The 26,239-nt window shown below is 39.8% G+C and overlaps 1 protein-coding gene across 1 annotated transcript; it reads left to right on the top strand.

Moving 5' to 3' along the window:
* Positions 1-4,343: 4,343 nt before the first annotated feature.
* Positions 4,344-9,638, top strand: LOC132126616 (epiphycan-like). Its single transcript, XM_059537985.1, has 7 exons — positions 4,344-4,490; positions 5,286-5,447; positions 6,118-6,283; positions 6,396-6,554; positions 6,740-6,942; positions 7,839-7,934; positions 8,009-9,638. The coding sequence occupies exons 1-7, from the start codon at positions 4,464-4,466 to the stop codon at positions 8,177-8,179; spliced, it is 984 nt and encodes a 327-aa protein (XP_059393968.1). The 5' UTR covers positions 4,344-4,463; the 3' UTR covers positions 8,180-9,638.
* The last annotated feature ends 16,601 nt before the right edge of the window (positions 9,639-26,239 follow it).

Raw genomic sequence — 26,239 nt, 5'->3', positions numbered from 1 at the left:
TGGTTGCAGGAGCTGTGAATGGTGTGAACGTTTGTTTGGAGAGGCATTCAGGGTTGGTTGCAGGAGTTGTTATTGGTGTGAACGGTTGTGTGGAGAGGTGTTCAGGGCAGGTGATGGGTGTTCTTTCAAACCTGCAGTAAAACTCGTTCAGATCGTCTGCCAGTCGTTGATTTTCCACAGTGCTGGGGGGTGGTGTCTTGTAATTGGTGATCTTCTTTAGGCTTTTCCACACTGATGCGGAGTCGTTCGAAGTGAACTGAGTCCTTATTTTTTCAGAATAATTCCTCTTTGCCACTTTGATCTCCTTTTCCAGTGTGTATTTAGCCTGTTTATACAAGACATTGTCCCCCTTCACGTAAGCATCTTCTTTGGCCTGACGGAGCTGTCTGAGTTTTGCAGTGAACCACGGTTTGTCATTGTTGTAATTTAGTTGAGTCTTGGTAGGAATACACATATCCTCACAGAAACTGATATATGATGTTACGGTCTCTGTGAGTTCGTCCAGATCGGTGGCAGCAGCTTCAAAAACACTCCAATCAGTGAGGTCAAAACAAGGTTGTAAATCCTGCTCTGCTTCATTAGTCCATCTTTTTACAGTCCTTAATACAGGTTTAGCTGATTTTAGTTTCTGCCTGTAGGTCGGTATAAGATGAACCAGAAGGTGATCAGAACGTCCCAAAGCTGCTCGTGGAACAGAGTGAAATGCATCCTTTATTGTTGTGTAACAGTGATCCAATATATTACTGTCTCTTGTGGGACAAGTAACATGCTGTCTGTATTTTGGCAGTTCACGGGAGAGATTGGCTTTATTAAAGTCCCCAAGAATGATTAAAACAGAGTCTGGGTGTTGTTGTTCTGTCTCTGTGATCTGCTCAGCGAGTTTCTGTAAAGCTGAGCTCACGTGCGCTTGAGGAGGGATGTAAACACTAACCAGAATGAACGAATGAAACTCCCGCGGCGAATAGAACGGCTTGCAGTTAATGAAGAGCGTTTCGAGATTTGAGCAGCACGTCTTCTTTAACACAGTTACATCTGTACACCACCGTTCATTGATGTAAAAGCATGTCCCGCCGCCGCGCGATTTCCCCTTTGATTCTGCGTCGCGATCCGCTCTAAACAGCTGAAAGTCCGGCAGATGGAGCGCGCTGTCCGGTATGGTGTCATTCAGCCAAGTTTCCGTGAAACACAGAGCAGCAGATTGGGAGAAATCTTTATTTGTCTGAGAGAGCAGAAGCAGTTCGTCCGTTTTGTTGGGTAGAGAGCGGAGATTTGCCAGATGGATGCTAGGCAACGGCGTTCGAAATCCGCGTTTTCTGAGTCTCACGAGCGCTCCCGCTCGCTTTCCCCGCCTGCGCGTACTCTTGAAGCGTGTGATCAGGGCAGCCGCTCCGCCGACAAGAATGTCCAGCAAAACATCAGAATAGTCGAAAACCGGTGAAATATCGGGAGATGTGTGTTGCCGAATATCCAGCAATTCGTCCCTGGTGAAACTGATTGCAGGAATATAACTAAAGACAGGACAAACTAACAAAAACACAAAAACAACTGCAGAGCACGTCACGGAGGCAGCCATCCTGTATCGGCGCCACTCAGAGTAACTCTTGTGAAACTCTTCCCTGAAGATGGTCGCCCTCTCTTGGGTGTTGTGTTGTGTTGTGTTGTGTTGTGTGTTTTCACCAGGATGAGAGAGGTTACAAGTTGTGCCTGAAACTGTCTCCTCTTCAGTATCTCTTTCTTAGTCATCTTCAGAGCTTTACAGTCCCACTTGTAGAGGAGCCAAGCGTTAATCACAGCAAGGATGATGGTGTGCCAGAAGATGTAAATGTACCAGCGGTGGGATTCATGGGGAACTTGTACTTGGCAGCAAATGAGTCCAACAAATCCACACCTGCCATGTGTTTGTTGTACACTAGGTACCAACAATGTAAGGCCTCTCAACATCTATGATGGTTTTGGTGGCTTTGTCCCAGCGCTGAAACTTCTGCACAGGTTCTGGTCCAGCAAAGGATAACACAAGTGGGACCACTCTATTGTCATACCATTTGACAGTGCAGATGTTGTGGTTCCCCTCCCCTCCCTTTTTCAAGCTCTTCTCATCTTCAAGGTTGTAGTTGGGTAGGGGTACCTGCCTCGCTGTTCCCACATAATGGATTCCACGCTCACGGAGCTTGACTACCAATGGGACACCGGTGAAGTAGTGGTCTACATAGATCTTGTAGTTTTGACCCTCTGGAAGTGTGAAGGCGAGCTTCATCACAACATCACCTGACAGTCCAAGTTCAGAACTACAAAGATACAGGGAGTTTCAGATACTGCTCTAGACGATGGAGATTCAAATACCACTTACAATTTATTAAATATTACATATTTAACAGAAAAGAACATTTAGTACTTAGTTACAGTGAATCATCTAACAGTTTAAATTTCAATTTGTAAAGTGCAGTGCAGTGACTTTATGTAATGTGTAATGAGCACAGGCTATTTTGACTACTATTCTGGCCCAGCGTTGTAGAATTACAACAAAGACTTAACAAGCTCTAAATCAAATTTGATTAATGTTTTCCAAAATCACTAAATATGTATGTGTTCTAGAGACTGTAATAAACACACAAAAAATATTTAAGGAATTTTACTTGACAAATTCAGTCTTGCAAAAAAGTGGAGATTTGAGTTCATGGCCAGATGACCGAACCTATAAACACTTCTTCTATCCAATAGTATTGTGAGAACAAACAATAGAACCAATTAACTATGTAAATGTGGTCTTGAGAAAAAAGAAAATAGGAAAAATAATTGCAGGCCTTTTTTTTAATTGTTAAAAGTGATGTTGTAATTCTGCAACAGTGGGCTTCACAGGGTTAAAGACAAGTTTTTTTCCCAGGTGTAATGGGGTGAGGAGTATTTAAGTTCATATGTCTATTTGGTCATGTTTTTCTGTTCCATGTCATTTTCCCAGGTGTGTCTTGTTCAATAATCTTGTTTTCCCATTAGTACTACTCAGTAGAAACAGCTATAGTTTGCTTTGTAATGTCTTTCTGGCTATTATTTCATCTGAAAAAAAATACAAATTCATTTATTCTCCCTCGTGTCATTCCAAACCATTCTTTATTATGTGGAACACAAAAGAAAATTTTTGAAAGAATATTTCAATTGCCAGCTGTCCAAAACAACACATGGACTTTCATTCTATGAAGGAACAAAAAAATAAAGAAAAAAATGCAGCATTATACACTAAATACTGAAATAGTTCTCACAGCAGCTAAATGCTGCTTTATAAAGTCAAGGCCATTTTTCCAACAGTGGCCATATCATTCTTGTTCTTAGAAAGAATCCTATTGAGCTTTCTGTAGTTTTATACATCCTCCATGGCTTGACTAATGTTATTCAGGTGGCTTATGGAAACTATTTCCTGAAATGCTGTGTAATGTGATAAACAGCTTAGCACTCTTGCTCCCCCAGCAGGTGGATAAATTACATTTTAAAATATATTAAATTAGAAAATAGTTGAAATCTTTAAATACTTTAAATGACATTAATATTTCACAGTTATACAATTTTTATTATTTATCAGATCAAGTCTTGTTAAACAAAATACATTTCTTTCAAAAACAAATAATTGCGAAAATACACCCGGGAAAAGTTTTATCCTCTGCTCCTCAGTGCTTCCTCCTGAGCTCCTTCCTCGTCATATTTAGCAAAGGAATGTCTGATATCTGAAACAGTTGCTAATTGCGAAATGACGCAAGATCTCTAAAAAAAAAAGGAATGAAGAAGGCGTGTCTGTTTGAGTCTCGTCAGGCAGACGCCAGTAAAACATCAGACGATGTCAAAGGTCGTCCACTAGGTTTGCTATTGGACATCAGTCCGAGTCAAATCACAAACAGCTGACCTCACCGACCTGCTTAATACAGCATGAAATAACATTAAGCTCATTAGTTTAAATCAGACTTTAAAGGGTATTCAGTCAAATCAAGTCAAACAATTAGGACACAGATTTTTCTTCTCAGTTTTCACAATTATATTAAGAGGTCTAAAAAGTGTAGGACTGAATAGACTGGAAACCACAAGGGTGAACTGACCTCTCCCAAAACAATTCAAGATGTTTCCAGAAATTTGAAATTGTCTTCTGGAACACCAAAACATTATAAAACATAGTGCCAAAAACAGGAATCCTTACATCTCCCTAGGACGCATGTCTGAAACCACACGATGATAACAACCTGCCGGTAGGAAGTGGTAAATTACTAAACCAGACCGAGTCTTGAGACTACACTATTAATAGGGGTAGAATTAGTGACAGCTGAGAAAACTGACCTGGCCATCCCCCAGCTGAGCTCCCACTTCTCCCCCTCACCTAACCTGCTTGTGTCCTCAATCCTGGGTGAGTTATTCATTGCTTAAATCTCAGGAGAACACAGGGCCAGCTTCCATACCACTGCTCCTCTAAGATCCGCTCTTGGGCCATGGCTGTTCACAGACAAACATCAAAGGTAGGTTTATTTCCCCTTCCTGCTGCGTGAAGACTTCTTGGTAACTGGTCTCATTCTTAATATTTTAGAACAGAGTTACGTGAATAATTAAATGGGCCCAGGAGAGCTCTGAAAACTGATGTGTCAGGCTGGAGCTGTTAGGGGTTTATGGGAAGGCAAGGTCGGTGTCATCCCCTGATCGCACAGCATTGACGACCATGTAGATGTGTATTATGTACTCCATCTGTGTTGATTCAGTATGGAGGATGACGCGTGATTTGGATTTATTATGTTATATTTGGTACAGTAGGTTATTTGGATTATTTTGCAATGTGACTCCAGGGGATTCATTGATAAAGATATATGTGCAGAAAACCCATGCAAGCTAGCACATCCTTGTCAGCGACTAAAGCAAACAGCTTTATTTACAAAACTCTTCTGGTTAGGCCATGTTCCATATCCAAATACAGCCGTCTGATAGATTAATTTTGCAAACCACACAACCACTTCATGTTTTCAAATGCATGGAGGGTCTAAAGTGTATGCACTTGCATGCTGTCATTATGTATGCTGTTTGTGGTTATTATGAATTTACCAGTCTAGGCAGCAAGAAATAATGTCCTTAAAGGTTAAACATACACTGGTTTGACAGGCACACAGGGATGTAGACAAAGAGCTCCTGCAAACCGTCATAAAATCCCTGGGAGAAAAAAGAGGACATTGCCAAAATCACAAAATGAAAGCTCATTTTTCAGACAATAACAAATAAGATGTACTAAGTACATCTACACAGATCATTCACTTTGTCTACTATAGATGGCACTGTACCTTGTTTGGACCCTGATGGGCTTCAGTCTAAGTGCCCCTCCAATTACTTCGGGCCCTGGACCATATGACCTGGAGAATTATGATGACTCAAACACATGGAATCTAAACACATATGGAGAGACCTATGTTTATGATGACCTGGATGAGGAGGTAAGGGGAGGTTTCTAGAGTTTTGTCAGTTTGTCAATTCTGTCGTCATTTACTCATCATCATGCTGTTCCAAACCTCTATGACTTTCTTTCTTCCACGGAGCTCAAAAGAAAAAATCTTAGTTAGGTGGAACATCAAACTGTATTTTACTACATAATCAGAGTGAAGGACGATAAGTGCTATTTCTCTCCAAAATCTCTCTCTCTCTCACACAAACAACACCATAAAAGTAAATAAGAAAAAGAAAAGTAAGCAAAAAGTAACATATATATTCCAAGAAGGTATCAGTATTGCTGTTATTTGATATTTTGCTATTGATGATTAACTTTTGAAGTCACTGAACTTCATTTCCATTGCTGCTCTGAGAGTTTAATTCATTTTAACTTTAAGAAAGTATGTCATAGATATATGATTTTATGTTTTCATTTATACAACATATACTGTATGTTGTGCGGCAGAAGAAGGCTGGGAACCAGCTTTTAAACCCAATGACTTTGGTTGTATGGACATTTCTCAAAAAATATCATCTTGTGTGCTCCATATAAGTAAGAAAGTAAGCAATAAACAATAACAATCCCTTTCAGAAAGAGTCACTATGAACATGTTTATGAATCTTGTTATGTTCCGTGAATTCATTTTGTCTGACCTCTGTTTCTTCTCACTGACTGAGGTTGGGACGCTGGCTCCTCCCCCAGCAGTCACTCAGCCACCTGCTATAGTTCCTCCAAAGGACTATGTGGAGGAAGTGACACTGCCGCCCCGTCCGACAAAGTCAGTTTTCCCTTCCTCTCTAGACTTCCATGGTCCAGGCCTGTTTGGGCCTGACACAGGCTTAGGTAAATGGATAATTGGTTTGAAAGAGATAAAAATGTGTTTTCTATCGCGAATCTTCGCCATCTAGTGGTGTAAAACCGTTATAATACATTCCTCTCTCCCTCTCTACTGCAGGCATGCCCTCCTGCCTGCTGTGTGTGTGTATCAGTGGCAGTGTGTACTGTGATGACTCAGATCTGACTCAGATTCCCCCTCTCCCTAAAGAAACCACACACTTCTACGCTCGCTTCAACAAGATCACAGAGGTCAGGGCCACAGACTTCATCAATCTCAGTAAGACTCGAAGAGACTTCTTTCTTACAAATACAAATGTAGTTTTTCGAACACATGCTGTATTACACAGTTTACATCAGGAATAAAATCCATAGATAGTTAGCTAATTAATAATCTAGATTTAAGACTTAATTGTGTTATGAATACATGGAATTACAGAAAACCACACTTAATGGTGTTTTCAGATCAGCTAAAAAGGATCGACCTGAGTGGAAACCAGATAAGTATAGTGAATGAGGATGCTTTTCGGTCAACTCTTCAGCTTCAGGATCTCATATTGGCTGATAACAACATCCAGGCCCTTCCAGAACTCCCAGCTACCCTCAAACACATCGATGTTCGCAATAACCAGATGAGGAGTACAGGCATGCATGCAGAGGCCTTTATGGTATGTACACAACCATTCAAAAGTTTGGGGTTGGTAAGAATTTTTTAGAAACCATTCTAATATGCTGATTTGGTGCTCAAGAAACCTTTCTTATTGTTAACAATGTTTAACATTTTTGTAGAAATTGTGATACATTTTTAGAATTATTTGAGGGATATAACGTTTGAACATTTATGTAAAATATGAATTATAGATGTATTTTCTGTCACTTTTGATCAATTTAATGCATCCTTGCTGAATAAAAGTAAAAAAAAAAAAAAAAAACTTTTGAACTTTTTGAATTTTCATTCTGCTTTAAGAGCACAAATAAAACATACAAATAAGAGTTTTAATAACTCTTTTCAAACTTGTTTTCCAGTAAAAAAATATCTAACAATTCTTAAAATAAGATGAATTTACTTGAGAAGCAACACTGCATAAAATATATTAGCTATAAGAATGCATCTACACTCTCTAAAAAAATCTATCACTTTTTATAATTTTTAAAAATTAACACCTTCATACCTTATGTATCCATAAAAAGGGTCTATCTACCTTAAATGTATATATAGTGTATATGTTACCTTACTGCCCTAGTGACAGCTTTTGTATTTTTTTCTGAGAGTGTACGAGACAATATTGTCTGTAGATTTAAATAAATCTGCAGATTTATTATTTATTTATTTTATTCAGGTTTACACACACACACACACAAACAAACAAAACTGCCAATGTAGTAAATCATAATTCACTTATATTGAAGACACATTCTCTAAAAACAAACTATGCCATTATGTCTTTTTTATTTATTTCATTTTTATCCTTACCAAATAATTGTGTTTCCACTGACAAATTACAGACAGCACATGGAACTTGATAATCTTATCTTGTTTGTGTTCATTTCCTCTCCTGAGTAGAAGATGAAGGAACTTCAGTTCCTGTACCTGTCAAATAACAAGTTAGACTACATTCCCGTACCCCTGCCTGAGAGCCTGCGAGTGCTCCACCTGCAGGTAAAAACAACTGCTGCTACTCTCACAACTCTAAATCCTCAGATTTAATACTGCTTCTCTCTCTATTCCTCCAGAACAACAATATACAGAGCATAGGCCAAGATACTTTCTGCAACACCCACGACATAAACTACATACGGAAAGCCCTGGAGGACATTAGGCTTGACGGCAACCCTGTGGATATCAATCTTTATGCCCATGCTTATGTCTGCTTACCACGACTACCTATAGGAACTCCAGTCTAGGACAGCGTCCCCCTATTTTCCGCAGTTTGTGTGTGTATGTGTGTATTTTCTGAACTTGATAACTCATAACAAATACTTTAAAATGTCACCATATCAATATCTAGGCAATCAATATCTATCTTTGAAATTCCAGGTTAGTTCTTATTTAGCCAGTCATGCTAGGTAGGCATTTAGTGACTTTGCACTCATTACAATCCAAGTACAAAATGGCTCTGTTTCAAAATCCAGTGAGCTACCATAGACCTAATCCTAAATGTAAAGGCAAAGTAAGTGACCAATTTGAAACCTTCAGAGGCTCCAATACTGCAAAAACAGGAGATGCAACTCACAGTTGATTTTAACAGTGTTTGCAGTTAGCAAGTTGCTAAGCTAATACATTGTTAGTCAGATAACCATATAAATAAGAAGCACACAAAAATATGTAGTAAAATAGTTCATTCATTAGTCATAAATGTGCAACAGGCAATATAATATAATTTTGCGGAAATGTCACCACAGGCACATTTTTGTAACATTCTCAAACATTTTTATAAATTACAATTTTGTGATGCAACCACCATTTGGGAGGCTCTCTCTCTCTCTCTAGGGGCGTTGCAGTGTATTCTAGGATTTCCTTCTGTATGAAGGATATATGCAATGCTGCCTTACAATTTGTTCATAAGTAGGCAGCATAATCCTGCTAGCTACCTTTTGGAACACGTTTCATGTTGTGAGCATGCCTTTGATGCCTTAAAATGTCTTTGTAGGCGGATCACTAGGTTTTGGAACAGAGACATTGATTAGTCATGACAAAGGAAGCCAGAGCAACAGTAGCCTATAGTTTACAACTACAACAGATTTTCAATTTTTACCACAATGTGGCGCCATTCTCCAGTATTTTCCATCTGCGGTAACAAATTTCTGCATTTCTATAGACACTCAGCTCCATCTTCAGGTGTTTTTGTCATTTAATCTTAGACTCATGCTAATGGTCTTTGCCAATGCACTGTTCTTTATTAATGATGCTGCATGTTTGCTTGATTTGCTCTATCTCTCTTTCCCATTCAACAGTTTTCAGGACGTATGTACATGTGACAACTCAGCTGCATCTATTTTTAAATCAATTCGTTCATGTACCACTGCAGGTGGTTTCTGAGGTTACTTAGCAACTATCAAATATTTATAGTTTAACATTTACCCATGAGCACAATGTAAAGATACTCCTAGATTTGCACTGGATCTTAAGCACCTGTAAAGACATCACAAATGTAATCCCATGAGAATGAACAGGTTTTCACACACCAAAATGTGTGAGCTCATTCTTTCAGCTTTGAAGCTATGCCAGAAGCGCGATGTCCAATTGGACAAAGTGCCACACAGGTCTTCACTGCAAGCATCCCACACAGATCCATTTAATGCCACATTTTGAATGAAGCCCAGATATCTGTCCAAACAATAAATTAAACAGAACAGCAGAAAATTGCGGTTTGGCTCTCTTTCATGGAACTGAAATCAACTGCGTTAGTTTTCAAATGGTTTGTTTCCTTATATGTACACATGACATTTAAATATATATATATATATATATATATATATATATATATATATATATATATATATATATATCAAACAAAAACAAACAAAACCGTTCTTAAAATCAAACAGTAATTTAGGTAATATTCCAGGTTCAATGCAAGTAAAAAACAACAACCTTGTCCTGCATTTCAAAATAAATAAATACATAAATAAGTAAATACTTTTGCAATGTATTTACAAAATGAGGGCAAAACTATTTTAAAATACTGTTTAAGAAAAAAAAAACTAAATGTAAACTGCATGTATTTAATTGATTTTTAGTGTAAAACAACCACTTGACACTTTCTCTGTGAAGTATCCAATTTTACAAACTTGTTGGCATGACAGTATGACATCTAAAATCCTTAAACATTCATAAATTTGGCGAGAACAAAATTACAGCTCAAATATCGCTAAAGTTTTAGAAGATAAATTAATTCTAAGCTTCACATTTTCGCCCCAAATATTGGCTTCCATTTAAAATGTCTCACTGTAATCTTGATTTTTGAGTAAGAGTTATTGTGATCTTCATTATACCACAAATGTTGTAGACTGAGTTTAACTTGAACTGAACCCAATATTTTCCTTTAAAATTACCATGAATAGGCCCAACATAAAATATACAGTTAAAAATTGCTCACCAAAAAAAACAAACATGGAACAATACAAGGGTGCATAAATAGTGACAGAATTTTCATTTTCGGGTAAACTGTCCCTTTAAATTAAGAGAATTTTGTACATGCATAAAAAACAGCATAGGTGGGACAACTGTATTTTCGATAAATTATTGTAATAGTGTTCATTTTTTTAAGATTGCAGTGTTCAGGCCCCATTATTTCCTTATGATAAACTTGACAGGACTATTTTCATAGCTTTATAGCATGCACTTGTCATTTTGTACATGATTTGAGTAGGAAGGCATGTTATGCAACCTGTTCATGTTGACATCTGTATAACTTGGGTAGCTTCTACAAAGTGAGAGATCAATTTGTTCCCAAATACTGATTTGTAGCATTTGACATCAAAAACAAAAGATATGGAAACCATTTCCAATGCATTCAGATCCCCTGCTATTCATAACCCTGTCAGAACAAGCCCATGACCCATTTTTGGTTTAAAGCCCACTAGTTGAAAGCCACTGGTCTGCGGTCCATCAATGAGCGGAAGAGATAGCGAGCGAGGCTAAGCACTGCTAATCTCCCAGTACGGTACAATTTCTCCTCCTCCTCCTCTCCTTTTTTTTGGGCTCCATTCTCCTCACCCGAATGATCCTCCCATTATTATTTGCTTTCACGGGGGCTTAAATCATCCCTCCTCTCCTCTGTCACATATAACTCTTTTTTAACCTCTTCCAGGCAGCCATTGCCAGTGACTCACTTGATGAATAAAGACGAGAGAAAACTCAATCCCTTTCCCTGCGGCTGCAGGAGCGTTTATGGTGAGGGAGGGAAGGGGTGTTTGAAGCCCAAACACTACCAGCGACTAATTGGTACATGAAAAGCAGGAGTGTCTGAGATGAGAAAGCAAAGAAATAAAGTGCTTTTGTAAACAATGATTTTGAAAACACATCATGTTGCTGTGACAAGGGCTAAGCGTGCACCTGCTTTAATGTCACAGATTCTACATCGCCGCCTCTCTGTTTCTCTCCCGCTCTGTGCTGGATCCATGAAGGTGACCTTGCATTCTGCCTGAACTCATCCATTGATCTCATCACTGAAAGGACCTGCGGGCTTCCCTCCCACAAAATTCAGGGGAGGGAGGGGCCACAGATAGGTGCATATGCTTGTGGGGGTGTATTTCAGCAGTCCATGTGTGTGTGTTTGTGTAGGTAGTAGGTGAGAAGAGGGGCTAAGGGAAAAGGAATGTTTAAAACATGCATCCATCGTCCTTTCAGCCACCCAGAGCCATCAAATAATTGAGTCGAGCCCCCACCTGAACAAGACACACACACACACACATACAAACGCTCTCTCCAGCCTCCCACATGAAGACAAACTCACTTATTGCTGTGATATCTGAATTTCTGAGGGAAGTAGTTTGCATTCTATTGAGCAGGGTCACTCCCTGCAGCAAATATAAGGGAGAGTGGGGTAAGATGTGTCACACAAAACAAAACTTGCCCAATTGCAACTCAAGATTAGCCCAGTAGTGTTTTTTTTGGGGTGGGGGGTAAAGATTGTGTTCCGAGGGGGGTTTTCTGGGGGGAGTAGATTTTTGGCAGGGTTTCCAGCTGGTAAAATTGGCTTTCCATGGGCTAAATAGCATGATTTTGGGGTCGCTTCAACATTACATGAAAAACAACCCACGGCAACAGTGTTATAGAAGCCCAACTCCACAGGAAAACCACAGACTTGGCAACACTGTGTGCCATTTATTTTAAACTACTACATCAGTTATATTATTGGATGTTTACTTAACATTAATTTGCTTCACAATAAATGTTTAATATTGAATATACTTGAATAAAGTAAATTTCCCCAAAGCACAGCAATCATTTTGGTAGAAGTTTGTAATAATTGCTGACTAATACTGAGCCAAATAATTAGCAAGTTTTTATATACTTTGAACATTCACCAACACTTTTTAGTACTGAAAAAAAAAATGCTTTATGTAAAATACACTTTACCTGCCAAGTAGACCATTTTTGAAATTGAAAAATTTAAATGTCTGGTGTAAGTTATGTTAAGAGATAAGCCAACCTCTAATGTAAAAAACTTTTTACATTTTAATTAAAAGTATGCACATAAGTGTGTGGTTTAACAGTTACTAATGTAAATTGCCAATTAATAGTTTTTGTAATATTAATTAGGCTATCTAATTCACATTATTTGCATTTTCATAAACCAAAAGGTTAATATCCAGTATACTTGAGTATATTGGATATACTCTACTCTATACTGTACTGTACTGTACTGTACTATACTATACTACACTATACTATACTACATGTAGTATTTGTACTATACTATATTCCACTTGAGTATATTGGAAACTCAGCATCATGTATAAACAATTTTTTTTGACTTGAATAAATTAGCTTTTACATAAAATTTACTTTACCTGTCAAGTAGAAAATGTGCTTTGACATGCAAATTGATATTTTTTACATAACAATTCTGAATGCTTTTCTTGTTTGCATCTCTAAACCCAGCTAACAATTTTGGGTGCCAGAATGTTCTGGAAATGTTAATAAATATAAACCTAATAAGAATATTCCTAGAATGTTAGGAATTAGTTCCCAAAGGAATATTCAAACAAGATACAATATATGTTAGAGATACAATATACATACAATAATGTTAGAGAAACGTTCTGAGTTTGCTGGGTATGAAAAGTCTTTCTAAAATATAATGCACAGTTTGTTAGATTAAGGGGGTGGCATATTTTACCCTATTCTCCCCACTTCTGAATGATTAAATCAGAGATACACATGCCAGCCCTTAAACTCAAAATCAAAATGTCTGAATAATAGACAGCTGGGTCCTAATCAGCGTTAAGACAAAAGAGAGGAGAAACCATTGAAACTTCAAAGCATAGTTTCTACTGCAGAGTACAGTGACGTTTGAGCTGGAGCAGGATGGAGGGAGGAGGAGGGAAAATGAAACAGATGAAAACTAAAAGTATAAGAAATATTAACGTGAAGGAGCAAGTATGATGTGAACAGAGAGAAATAGCTGTATGGCAGGAACACTGGAGGGCTGGAGTGGGTGTGCAATCGATAACTGAATGTTCTGCTGACAGAAAGAAAGAAAGAAAGAAAGAAAGAACAGTGAATTAAAGCAGACATACTCTAGCAGTAGTTGACTTTAATGTGACACGGAGATTGAGAAGGAAATACATTCTGAGGCCATTTTCTTTACACCACTCTGTGTTTTATGAGAACACTTCGGTATATGAAAACACTCATCATTTGTACCAGTGTCACTGTACATCCATTATGAATATGAGCCAAAATGTGTAGACATCTGATTCTGGCCGCATAAATTCAAAATAGTGTAATGCCTCCTTACTCAGCATGCCCCTGAAAATAAAATGCTGCCCAATACCTTGCCAAACACAAACAGTGTCAAATTTCCCTGACAAAAAAGGGTCAAGTCTGGGATGACAAATACAAATAGAATTTGTGTGGAGACAGCTGTCTCAAAAGCATGGAAACTTATGAATGTCCACTGGATCCTGCAACTCGCTCTTCCTTTTGTGGTAGAGGTATGCAGTGAGCAGAGGCCAACCTTTGAAAAGATACTCACTCCCCCAGAGAGTAACAGGACGGGAAGAGAAGAGAAGTTGAGGGGGATAGAGTGGGCCAGATCCAAAAGCATGCTGTCCCTTCACCCTTTCATAGCCAAGTATGGCAGCTAGCCATCCTCCTCCTTCTCCGAGGAGACATCTGTTTTCAAAGCCACTGATTGTCGTATAGAGTAAGCATGTTGCCTGACCATTTAAGGGAAGGTTTTATCCAGCCACAAGAAGAGCTGCTTATTATTTTACTTTAAAGCATCTTTAAAGTGAACTGCATGAGCAAGAATATTTCAGTATTAATTAGACATTGGTCATATACCAATTGGGTAAAAGAGATAAACTGATTTATATTGCTGGACTAGCTCTGTCCATCCATCCATCCATCCATCTTCTACCGCTTATCCGGGGCCGGGTCGCGGGGGCAGCAGTCTAAGCAGAGAACCCCAGACTTCCCTCTCCCTAGACACTTCCTCCAGCTCTTCTGGGGGGACACCGAGGCGTTCCCAGGCCAGGCGGGAGACATAGTCTCTCCAGCGTGTCCTAGGTCTCCCCCGGGGTCTCCTCCCAGTGGGACGCGCCCGGAACACCTTCCCGGGAAGGCGTCCAGGAGGCATCCGGAACAGATGCCCGAGCCACCTCAGCTGACCCCTCTCGATGTGGAGGAGCAGCGGCTCTACTCTGAGCTCCTCCCGGGTGACTGAGCTTCTCACCCTATCTCTAAGGGATCGCCCAGCCACCCTGCGGAGAAAGCACATTTCGGCCGCCTGTATCCGGGATCTTGTCCTTTCGGTCATGACCCAAAGCTCATGACCATAGGTGAGAGTAGGAACGTAGATTGACCGGTAAATTGAGAGCTTCGCCTTGCGGCTCAGCTCTTTCTTCACCACGACAGACCGGTACATCGACCGCATTACTGCAGAAGCTGCACCGATCCGTCTGTCAATCTCCCGTTCCATCCTTCCCTCACTCGTGAACAAGACCCCAAGATACTTAAACTCCTCCACTTGAGGCAGGAACTCTCCACCAACCTGAAGTGGGCAAGCCACCCTTTTCCGACTGAGGACCATAGCCTCGGATTTGGAGGTGCTGATTCTCATCCCAGCCGCTTCACACTCGGCTGCAAACCATCCCAGTGCATGCTGAAGGTCCTGGCTTGATGAGGCCAACACGACAACATCATCCGCAAAGAGCAGAGACGAAATCGTGTTGTCACCAAACCTGACCCCCTCCGGCCCCTGGCTGCGCCTAGAAATTCTGTCCATAAAAATCATGAACAGAACCGGCGACAAAAGGGCAGCCCTGCTGGAGTCCAACACGCACCGGGAACAAGTCTGACTTACGGCTGGCAATACGAACCAAGCTCCTGCTCCGGTCGTACAGGGACCGGATAGCCTTTAGCAAAGGGCCCCGGACCCCATACTCCCAGAGCACCCTCCACAGGCCGCCGTGAGGGACACAGTCGAATGCCTTCTCCAAATCCACAAAGCACATGTGGACTGGTTGGGCAAACTCCCATGAACCCTCCAGCACCTTGTAGAGGGTATAGAGCTGGTCCAGTGTTCCGCACCCTGGACGAAAACCACACTGTTCCTCCTGAATCCGAGGTTCTACTATCGGCCGGATTCTCCTCTCCAGTACCCTGGCATAGACTTTCCCAGGGAGGCTGAAAAGTGTGATCCCCCTGTAGTTGGAACACACCCTCCGGTCCCCCTTCTTAAAAAGAGGGACCACCACCCCGGTCTGCCATCCCAGAGGCACCGTCCCCGACTGCCACGCGATGCTGCAGAGGCGTGTCAGCCAAGACAGCCCCACAACATCCAGAGACTTGAGGTACTCAGGGCGGATCTCATCCACCCCCGGTGCCTTGCCACCGAGGAGTTTCTTGACTACCTCGGTGACTTCAGCTTGGGTATTGACGAGTCCACATCTGAGCCCTCAGCCTCTGCTTCCTCAATGGAAGACGTGACAGCGGGATTGAGGAGATCCTCGAAGTATTCCTTCCACTGTCCAACGACATCCCCAGTTGAGGTCAACAGCTCCCCACCTCTACTGTAAACAGCGTTGGTAGGGCACTGCTTCCCTCTCCTGAGGCGCCGGACGGTTTGCCAGAATCTCTTCGAGGCAATCACGCCCCTCCAGGTGTCACTGTCATTGCCCACGTGGGCGTTGAAGTCCCCCAGTAAAACGATGGAGTCCCCAGTCGGAGCACTTTCCAGCACCCCTCCCAGAGACTCCAAGAAGGCTGGGTACTCTGCACTGCCGTTCGGCCCGTAGGCACAAACGACAGTGAGAGACCTATCCCCGACCCGAAGGCGCAGGGAAGCGACCCTCTCGTTCACCGGGGTAAACTCCAACACATGGCAGCTGAGCTGGGGGGCTATAAGCAAACCCACACCAGCCCGCCGCCTCTCACCATGGGCAACTCCAGAGTGGTGAAGAGTCCATCCTCTCTCGAGGAGTGTGGTTCCAGAGCCCAAGCTGTGCGTAGAGGTGAGCCCGACTATCGCTAGTCAAAACCTCTCTACCTCACGCACAATCTCGGGCTCCTTCCCCGCCAGTGAGGTGACATTCCACGTCCCTAGAGCTAGTTTCCGTGTCCAGGGATCGGGCTGTCGAGGCCCCCGCCTTCGACTGCCACCCGATTGTCTAAGCACCGGCCCCTTACGGTCCCTCCTGTAGGTGGTGAGCCCACGGGAAGGCGGCCCCACGTCGCTCCTTCGGGCTGAGCCCGGCCGGACCCCGTGGGGGGAGGCCCAGCCACCAGGCGCTCGCATACGAGCCCCAACCCCGGGCCTGGCTCCAGGGTGGGGCCCCGGCTGCGCCATACCGGGCGACGTCACGGTCCTTTGATTTATTCTTCTCATAAGGGGGTTCTGAACCGCTCTTAGTCTGACCCGTCGCCTAGGACCTGTTTGCCTTGGGAGACCCTACCAGGGGCATATAGCCCCAGACAACATAGCTCCTAGGGTCATTCGGGTACTCAAACCCCTCCACCACGTTAAGGTGGCAGTTCAAGGAGGGGCAATACCCACTGTACTGTATGTATATACCATTCTATATATAGTCAATTTTTAATTAATTAAATTTCATTATTAGATTATTATTATTATTTTTATTGTAGCGGTCTTAAAATTATAATGAAATATATATAACTTGTGATTTTTGTATATAATTATAAAAGTTCCAGTCCTTGATTTTGATCGGTCAACAGCTGTGTTTTATTCATGATACTTAGATACAAAATAGCTTCAAGACTGTTCTAATATGTATTTCAGCTAAATTAACTTTTTATTATTTATGTAATGAATTATGAGTGAGCTCTGCTGGCGTTATTTTGCATCATTCACCTTTAAAGGGTTCATTAATTACTCACCCTCATGTCCTTCCAAACCCGTAAGACCTCCATTCATCTTAGCAACACAAATGAAGATATTTTTGATGCATTCTGAGAGCTGTCTGACTCTCCCATAGCAGCAATGTCCAGAAACATAGCAAGGAGATCAGCAAAATAATCCATGCCAAGTCAAGTCTGCTTTATTGTCAATTCTTCCACATGTACAGCACATACATACAGAGGATTGAAATTGCGTTACTCTCAGACCCTTGGTGCATACAGATAACACTACAGTATAGCATAAAAATACAGATAGATACAGATTAAATATAAAATACAGCTATACAAATAAATGCATGTTTATTACGCTTGATTTGAATGAAAACAGCTGCAGCGTGCAGATGACACAGAAAAGCATAAGCTGTTTGTGCTCGATAGTAGGTTGAATATAAATTTTTACATAAATGTAATAGCCAAGCCCCTTCAAACAGTATTGCATATAAAATTTATTTGGACTCAGTAGAAAATATGAGCGTTACATATTATTTCCAGAAGCCTTTCAATAAATCTTGAACATCGATTTGATGTGTCCAGAAACACAATAAATCATATTGTATTTTGACATAAACCATAAATCTGCCCAGGTGATCCATCTATGCATGCAATCAACATTTCTTTGAACGCACAATGTGGTCCAATCATCATCAGATCCACATGATGACAAGAAGGTTTACAGCAAGCTGTTTGTCTGCCACCTCCCACCACCTCTCCCTCCTTTAATGTGAGTTTCTCAGAGAATGACATGATCCTCTTTAAACTGGCGTACCTTCAGAAAGGAAAGGTTTATCATTTCATCGACTCCAGCCAGAGATGTTATCCAGTCTGTGGCTGGAACAAAAAGATCAATGTGATACTATTGGGAAACGTCTCTCTCTCTTACTCCATCTCTCTCTTTCGTTTCTTAATCATTTAAAAAGGAGAACAAAATGTAATTCTGTTAATTGGACATTATTGACAAGTTTCCTAATCAAAAGAGCATTAAGCATTGGACACACTACAGTATATAAGAATTTGTTAGCAGAGCTGTATAACACATCAGCCAATTTAGACACGGTGCTAATTTATTTGATAGTGTTGATTAATGCAAATGGATTCCGAATGATTGACACAATTACATTTATGCATTTAACAGACACTTTTATGCATTCAAGGTATAATCCAATTTAGGAAACAAACTATGATTTTGACATGTTTAGTGCCACATTTTATAAGAAACCTATATAAGCTACAAAATTTTTTTTGCTCCAGAAACCAAAGCAGAACTGGTGTGCCTCCGAGCAAAAGCAGCAGCAGATTTAAGTTTCTAAAGGAATTAGTGGCTTGGATGGAATCTGTTGAGTGAATGATTCAATGTCTCTCTCGATTGAAGCAATCAATTCCTTGAATCATTCCTTTAACCGATTCCTTCAATGAAACTCCATTGCCACCATCTTTTGCCATACCAATGATACATGCTTTTCGCATTCCACTGCTCTTGTTATAAATATTAAAAAAAATAAAAAAAAAATATGTGAACGATTGTTAGGGTTACGTCTCACATTTTTTGTAACTTCCCATGCATGACAGGGAGTTCTAGAATTGTGCTGCCCTTAAAAGTAGGTCTCTACTAGCCTTGCATTTTTTTCATTCCACTGCCCTTCGCCTCGTTCTATATGAAAGATTATATGGCGCTTTTCCACTGCATGGTACGGTACGGTTCGGTATGGCACGGCACGCTTTGGCGCTTTTCCACTGCATGGTACGGTACGGCTCGATTCGGTACGGCTCAGTTATGGCGCATTTCCACTGCATGGTACGGTACGGCTCGCTTCGGCTCGCTTTAAAGGGTGCCACCTCTGTTGAGGTTCCAAGCATACCGTACCGATACTAAAATGTGACGTGAAAACACTGCAGATCACTGATTGGTCAGACAGCATCGTCACTACCAGCGTCATTGTATTTGCGACATGAGACACTAAAACCCGCTAGATTTAAATAGCCAGACAACAGCCTTGTGTCTTTTGCTAGTAGCTCATATTAAAAGTAGTAACATGTTTTAAAAATAAAAACTAATTTCGAATAGCCTTATAGATTGTGTGCCAGTCAGCCAATCAAATTCGGGGATCACAACTAACTGTTGCATAGTAAAAATAATACAGATGTTGTGCTTGTCACCTACTGAATAGCTAAAGGGGTGGCTTGAAGCTTGATGCATCTGTGTGTAGACCTTCATAAACCACAAGACGATAAGCTTGCTCTGTGCAGCAATAACTTCTCAAGAATGTGGTCTGTGTTGGCCAGAGGCTGACAGACTGTTTGACAGTTATTGAGCACCAGAAGATGCTGCTTAAAGCATTGTGTGTATGAACATCCATGGCATGTACACACTGTCTGATGTCAAAATGGTTTCCCAGCAAGAGCATGACTGAGCAGGTGAGAGATTGTGATCAAAACCGATTTCTTTAGTGCCAGTTTTTATCTCTATGAACCCCGTCAGGTTTTTTCATAAACTTTCACCTGCTGCTCAACAGAGACAACAAGAAGAGACACTGACACTTACAAATATATTCATGCTTGCTAATTGCATAATTATATAGAATCCTTCATCTAGTGAAAAACACAACACAGTTAAATTCTTAATTTGTTCCTTTCATGCAGAATCTCATCCACCTGAGATGCGGCGTCTCATAGGATCGCAAAAAGACTTAAAGCATTTTCTTTTATCAAGGGTAGTCAAACATAAAACATGCACATCTCAATTTTATCTCTGCAGAATATTATAGTATTCAATATGAATCCTTTGTGAGCTTTAAAGACTTTAATCTCTTAGTAGTCAGCATCACCAGGAGCTTCTTTTTACTGTGAGATACATTTAATTGAATTCATCAATCCTTCAGCATGGCCAATGAGGAGATGGTCACTGAATAAAACACTGCAGATGGAGGGCTGCTAGCTGCTAAAGCGGTTAGCTGGTGTGGTGACAGAACTGATTCCACAGATATGACTTCTGGAGGGCTGCCTAGGAGAGAGTGTAGAGGACAGGCAGACAGAGACGATCAGTTAATATATGTTTCAGTCGCACTTTCAGCACACTGTGGAAAAAAAAAAGTGGAAAATGCTTGTGGGTTTTTAATAATGGGTGTGCCTGCTCTAGGTTTCATCCATAAATTGCATGAGTTTAACATGAGTGTCTAATAATGACGGTAGAAGCATAATTGTAAGTGTTAAATGATGCATTTTTTGCAATTCTGTGTTTCATGATTCATGATTAAACATGTATTTTAAAATTTTAGCGATGTACTCCATCCATGCAGGTTACAAAACACAAATTGTGTCGTCACTGCATTAAAGCCGTAAACATATAATGTAATAGTGGAAAGAATGAAACCTGAATTTAAATGTTTACAATTCAATTAATAATTATTTGCATAGCACTTTTAACATTAAATATGGTTCCCAAAGCACAATTATTAATTAAATAGATTCCACACTGTATAAATGATTTTTAATAAATAGGTTTAGTTAACACCCCCAAATATATATATATATATATATATATATATATAGTAATTCAATAAAACAAGTTTCGAAATACATCTATTGATAGAGTGTATACCTTGAATGCACTGTAAATCACTTTGGACAAAAACATCTGCCATATGTCATTTGTTATAATTCATTAATTTTTATTTCAGTGCCATTTTAATCATGTAGATGTTTTTATATTAGCAGGTCTAAACAAATTCTTATGAACACACAACGAGACACTGTACCGCCCTCTTCACCATAATCATTAATGTGACGGTGCCATTGGTTTATTAGCAAGGCAGTGGCTGGCCTGTAATCCAAAAATTACAGTCAGTGGACCTGACAAGGCCATCCCTCAGCCTCTTAACAGATCTGACCCATCCATTCAACTTCCCCTGCTTCCCAGTCTGCATTCCCCTGAGCCTAAAACCACATAAAAGTCTTGAAGATTCTCCACCCAATGTCCTTGGGGCTTCTGAGGTGAAGAGAAATCGCTTAATGATCCACCAAGTCAAGTTAAAGGAATGGGTGACTTTGAGTTCCATTGACTTTGGAATTGGATTCTAGCCTGGAAAATAACCATGCATTTCATGCTAATGGAAATCTTCATGCAAAATACACTAGTGATCATGCTGAACATCAGGAAAACAGTCCCCTGAATGCACTCAGTCTCTCTTCTTACCTCTACAGTTTCAGCTACTATATTCTTTTGAGAGGCATATACACCTGTCAGCTCAAGATAGATAAAATTGCAAACCTGATAGTTCCTGGTTTTCTGACCCACCATTCCCCTGGCATTTAAGCTTGAAGTCTTCCAGTAACTGTTCTAAGGTTGCTTACATCATCTCACTGACAGTACTGCAGTAAATTGAGTACTTTCTGGACCTTTCGTCCAGAGCTGTTTTGTGAAGCAAACATGAAAGTCTTTCCCAATTATGATTAGCTAACTACAAGTAGTGGCATCAGCTCAGCTGTTTCTAAAATAGTGAAGAAAAAAAAATAAAAAATATATATATATATATTAAAGATTTTATGTATTTATATATTGCTTGTCATATTTATTATTATGATTTAAAATATTTCATTATATGTATTTGTTTTTGACAATTTAAGTGATATTTAACACACACACACACACAAATATTTTTAAAAAATCTGTTATTTACTCACCCTCATGTCAATAAACCGGAATGGCTTGTAACACAAAAGGAGAAATTTAGCTAAATCAAAAAATAATTTCTGAATTATCCCTTTCATGCATTTACTGATGTAAACCAACTGATTTTGAATTACAAAATATCAGACCATTCCTGTCATGCAAATCAGTCATCAGCAACATTTTCCCCTTACCCCACCCCACCCCACTCTACTCCTAACCTCAACTACTGGGCAACAGGGGTCAGTAGTGAGCAGGCGTGAGAGCACAGTGTTCATCAACATTCTAACAGGGTGTTTTGTAAATAAGCAATCCGCTGAGAGTGGAACACTGGCTGCCGGGGCTGTCTGGCCACGTCCCCCTGGAGTTAAACTGACATGGTGTCTGGAAAGCTGTCACACATGAGGCCCTTCCTACAGGCCTGACTCCTAACTGCTGAGTGAGACAAAGAGATACAAAGTGACAAAGTAGCCTGTTAGGTTCCAGTCAGCTCTCTCTCTCTCTTCGTACTGCAGCAGTTACGTCTAATGAATACATTAACATGACATACACAGCACTGCGCCACATGTGCAAGTCCTTCTTTTTCATAAGCTTTATATGGATTAGTGCTCTAAAATGACTTGGGAGTAATAGTTATTAACATTGACGTCATTTTATATGCAGATTTGGTTAGGATTGGGAACTATATTGAGGTATTGTCTGGATGTGGCTGGTATGGAAGATCATGTAGGCTTTTTTAAATGTGTGTGTTTATGCGTTTTATTATACAATTATAATATGTATGTCATTAAAAGATTGTATTAATCTAAGAACTAAGTTTCTACTAGCTTCAAGTAAAGGAATAGTTCACACAAAAATTACAATTCTGTCATTAATTACTCACTCTTGTGTCATTGCAAACCTGTAATGCCTTTGTTTATCTATAGAGCACAAATTAACTTTCTGACCCTGAATAGGCAGCAATGCAACAATCATATTCAAGGCCCAGAAAGTTAGCAAGGACATCATTAAAAATAGTCCATCTGGCATCAGTGGTTCAACCTTTCATTTTTATGGAGCTACAAAAATACCTTTTGTGTGTAAAGAAAAAATAATAATGTCTTTTCAAAATAATATCTCAACAAATATTTTGACAGCATAGTGAGACTGCCTCGTTTATGTCATTTGCATTGCTTCATGCAGGATTTCTTTGGTGTGAATTGCTCAAAACCATATTCTGAATGTTGGAATTTTCTGTGCAGCAGCATCATGGGTAAGTATTTTTGTTTGTTTGTTTGTTTGCCACTAGTTAAAAGTTTAAGTTAATTCGAATAATTAAAATAATGCAAGCAGACAGCTTCAACGAAAGCATACAATCAATTAGCAACATCATAGTTCATAGTACAGTAGGTCTGACTTTAAGCTTTATAAATTAATGTTAAAAATCAATTTCCCTACAAAAATAATTAATTGAGTTTTTACAAACCCGACTGTTGCACTTCATATAAACCAGTAGGTAATTTAATAGGTAGACATATTCCATTTAGATGTAATTAAATTGACAAAGCATCACTATAAAAACTGCTTTGTGAGGTAAAAATACAATTCCTTAAGTGGTAACAGTTTAAAACGGTTTGATTTTAATCAGTTAATGTATTTAATAAGTCTAAATCATTACATTACACATACAAAATTCATTTTTATAGGTCAGATCAGGAAAAAATAGTTAAAACTTTAAAACTCAGGGAAGACCTTTTCTCTCTCATGAGTGCTTCAATCTAATAATAATCTAAATATGTTCTCTAGTCCAGTTGCGCACATACTGTACCTTATAATGCCTACAAATGGATTTCTTCTCTCTCTCTCTCTCTCTCTCTCTCTCTCTCTCGCACACACACACTCTCAAACCCTTCACCATGCACACATAGCTATCAATGGGAAATCATTGACAGCACTCTAGCCAATCCGGTGGCTAGGGAAACCCTAGTAGTGAATAAAAGCCTAATGGAGTGGACTCTTTAAAACGCAAAGCATCGTCATTTAGGGAAAAATTAGCAATTTCATACTGGTGTTTGAGTTGTGTGCCTTTCAGACTCATCCTATGGTGCTGATAATCTATTTGTATGTGGCACTGTGCCCATATCCAACAAAGCGTGTGAAATGTGTTAGTGCTGATGAACTCTGGGTATGTTGATTAAAACCACTCAATACTCACCTTCATCTTTCCCTCTCCTCCCATTTCATAGGTCTTATTTATTACAGACACATCACAAATGCCTTCTCTACTCATACCTTTCCCCCAGTACATTGGTTCCTGCTTGATCTCATTATAGCGGCAGCGTTCATTCATTGATCTGCTCTCTGGGCTGGTTACGCAAAGGTCAGAGTGGAGACTGTATGGACAGGCCCTTTACTGACCTGTGTTCTCTATCTACAGCTGTTCTCGCTTTCAGAAAAGTGCTAAGATACACTGGCAAAGAATCTCCACAAATAATGTAGATAATATATCACATATTGTCAAACAGTAACTGAAAGATGTGATGTTACTGTTAACTTCTTAATGTATTATCCTGTGTTTGCTGAAATGGCTCAGTTTGATCCGTTTTGCACTTTAAATGTTTTACAACAGTTTGACCTTTCTAAAATGGCAAGTAGTTAAATAGTTGATGTTGTGCCTTTGAATGGAAAAATGTAGGGTGAAAAGCTGTGAGAGGTAAATTGTAACAGGGTCATTCAGTCATGAAAATAATGTAAATGTTCAAAAAACACTGTCTAAAGGATAGTATTATTTAGCTTACATGAAAGAATTTGCCTTTCAGAAATTGGGGTTCAGTAATATTCTCTTATGCTCATCAAAGCTGCATTTATTTGATCAAAAATACATAAAAAAAAAAAAAAAAATCTTGTAGTTTAAAATAATTGTTTTGTATTTTTAATATAATTTAAAATGTTATTTATTTTACTGTAATTTAAAGCTGCATTTTCAGCAGCCGTTACTCTTCAGTGTCACATCCTTCAAAAATCATTCAAATATGCTGATTTAAGATCAATGTTTGAAACTACTTTTTTTCAGGATTCATTGATGAATAAAAAGTAAAAAATATCAGCTTTTATTCAAAATAGACTCTTTTCTAACAACATAAGTCTCCACTATCACTTTTCTTTTCAGAATCAGAATCAGAATCAGAATGAGCTTTATTGCCAGGTATGTTCACACATACGAGGAATTTGTTTTCGTGACAGAGCTCCGCAGTGCAACATAACAGCGACAGAACAAAAAACACAATAAGGAATAAAAAATACAAAAAAATACAAATAGGTGGGTAAGGATTGACAATATACAAATTGACAATGTATGGCAGGTATATTAAAAAGAGCATTTATGTATGTACATGTATATTATGTGGAAAAATTGTAACTGTACGCTAAGTATGTGTGTTTGGATAAATAAGTGTATGTGTATATAAATATAAGTAGTATAGTGTGTTCCATGTATGTACATGTATATTATGTGCAAAAGATTTACGTGTACGCTAAGTATGTGTGTTGGATAAAAAGTGTAGTGTATATAAATATAAATAGTGTAGTGTGTCCCACAGTTATTATCAGCTGTTCATAAGATGGATTGCCTGAGGGAAGAAACTGTTCCTGTGTCTGGTCGTTCTGGTGCTCAGTGCTCTGTAGCGTCGACCAGATGGCAACAGTTCAAAGAGGGAGTGTGCTGGATGTGAGGGGTCCAGAGTGATTTTAACAGCCCTTTTGCTCACTCTGGATAAGTACAGTTCTTGAATAGATGGGAGGGTTGTACCGATAATTCGCTCAGCAGTCCGGACTACCCTCTGTAGTCTTCTGAGGTCCGATTTAGAAGCTGAGCTGAACCAGACAGTTACTGAAGTGCAGAGGATGGATTCGATGATGGTGGAGTAGAACTGTTTCAGCAGATCCTGTGGCAGGTTAAACTTCCTCAGCTGGCGAAGGAAGTACAACCTCTGCTGGGCCTTTTTCACAATGGAGTCAATGTGAATGTCCCACTTCAGGTCCTGAGAGATAGTGGTGCCCAGGAACCTGAATGACTCCACTGCAGTCACAGTGCTGTTCATGATGGTGAGTGGGGGGAGTGCAGGGGGGTTTCTCCTGAAGTCCACGATCATCTCCACTGTTTTGAGCGTGTTAAGCTCCAGGTTGTTGAGACTGCACCAGACAGCCAGCTCTTTAACCTCCTGTCTGTAAG

Source organism: Carassius carassius, chromosome 44 (assembly GCF_963082965.1).
Source record: "Carassius carassius chromosome 44, fCarCar2.1, whole genome shotgun sequence".
Lineage (NCBI taxonomy): Eukaryota > Metazoa > Chordata > Actinopteri > Cypriniformes > Cyprinidae > Carassius > Carassius carassius.
This window is presented reverse-complemented; position numbering and strand designations above follow the sequence as displayed.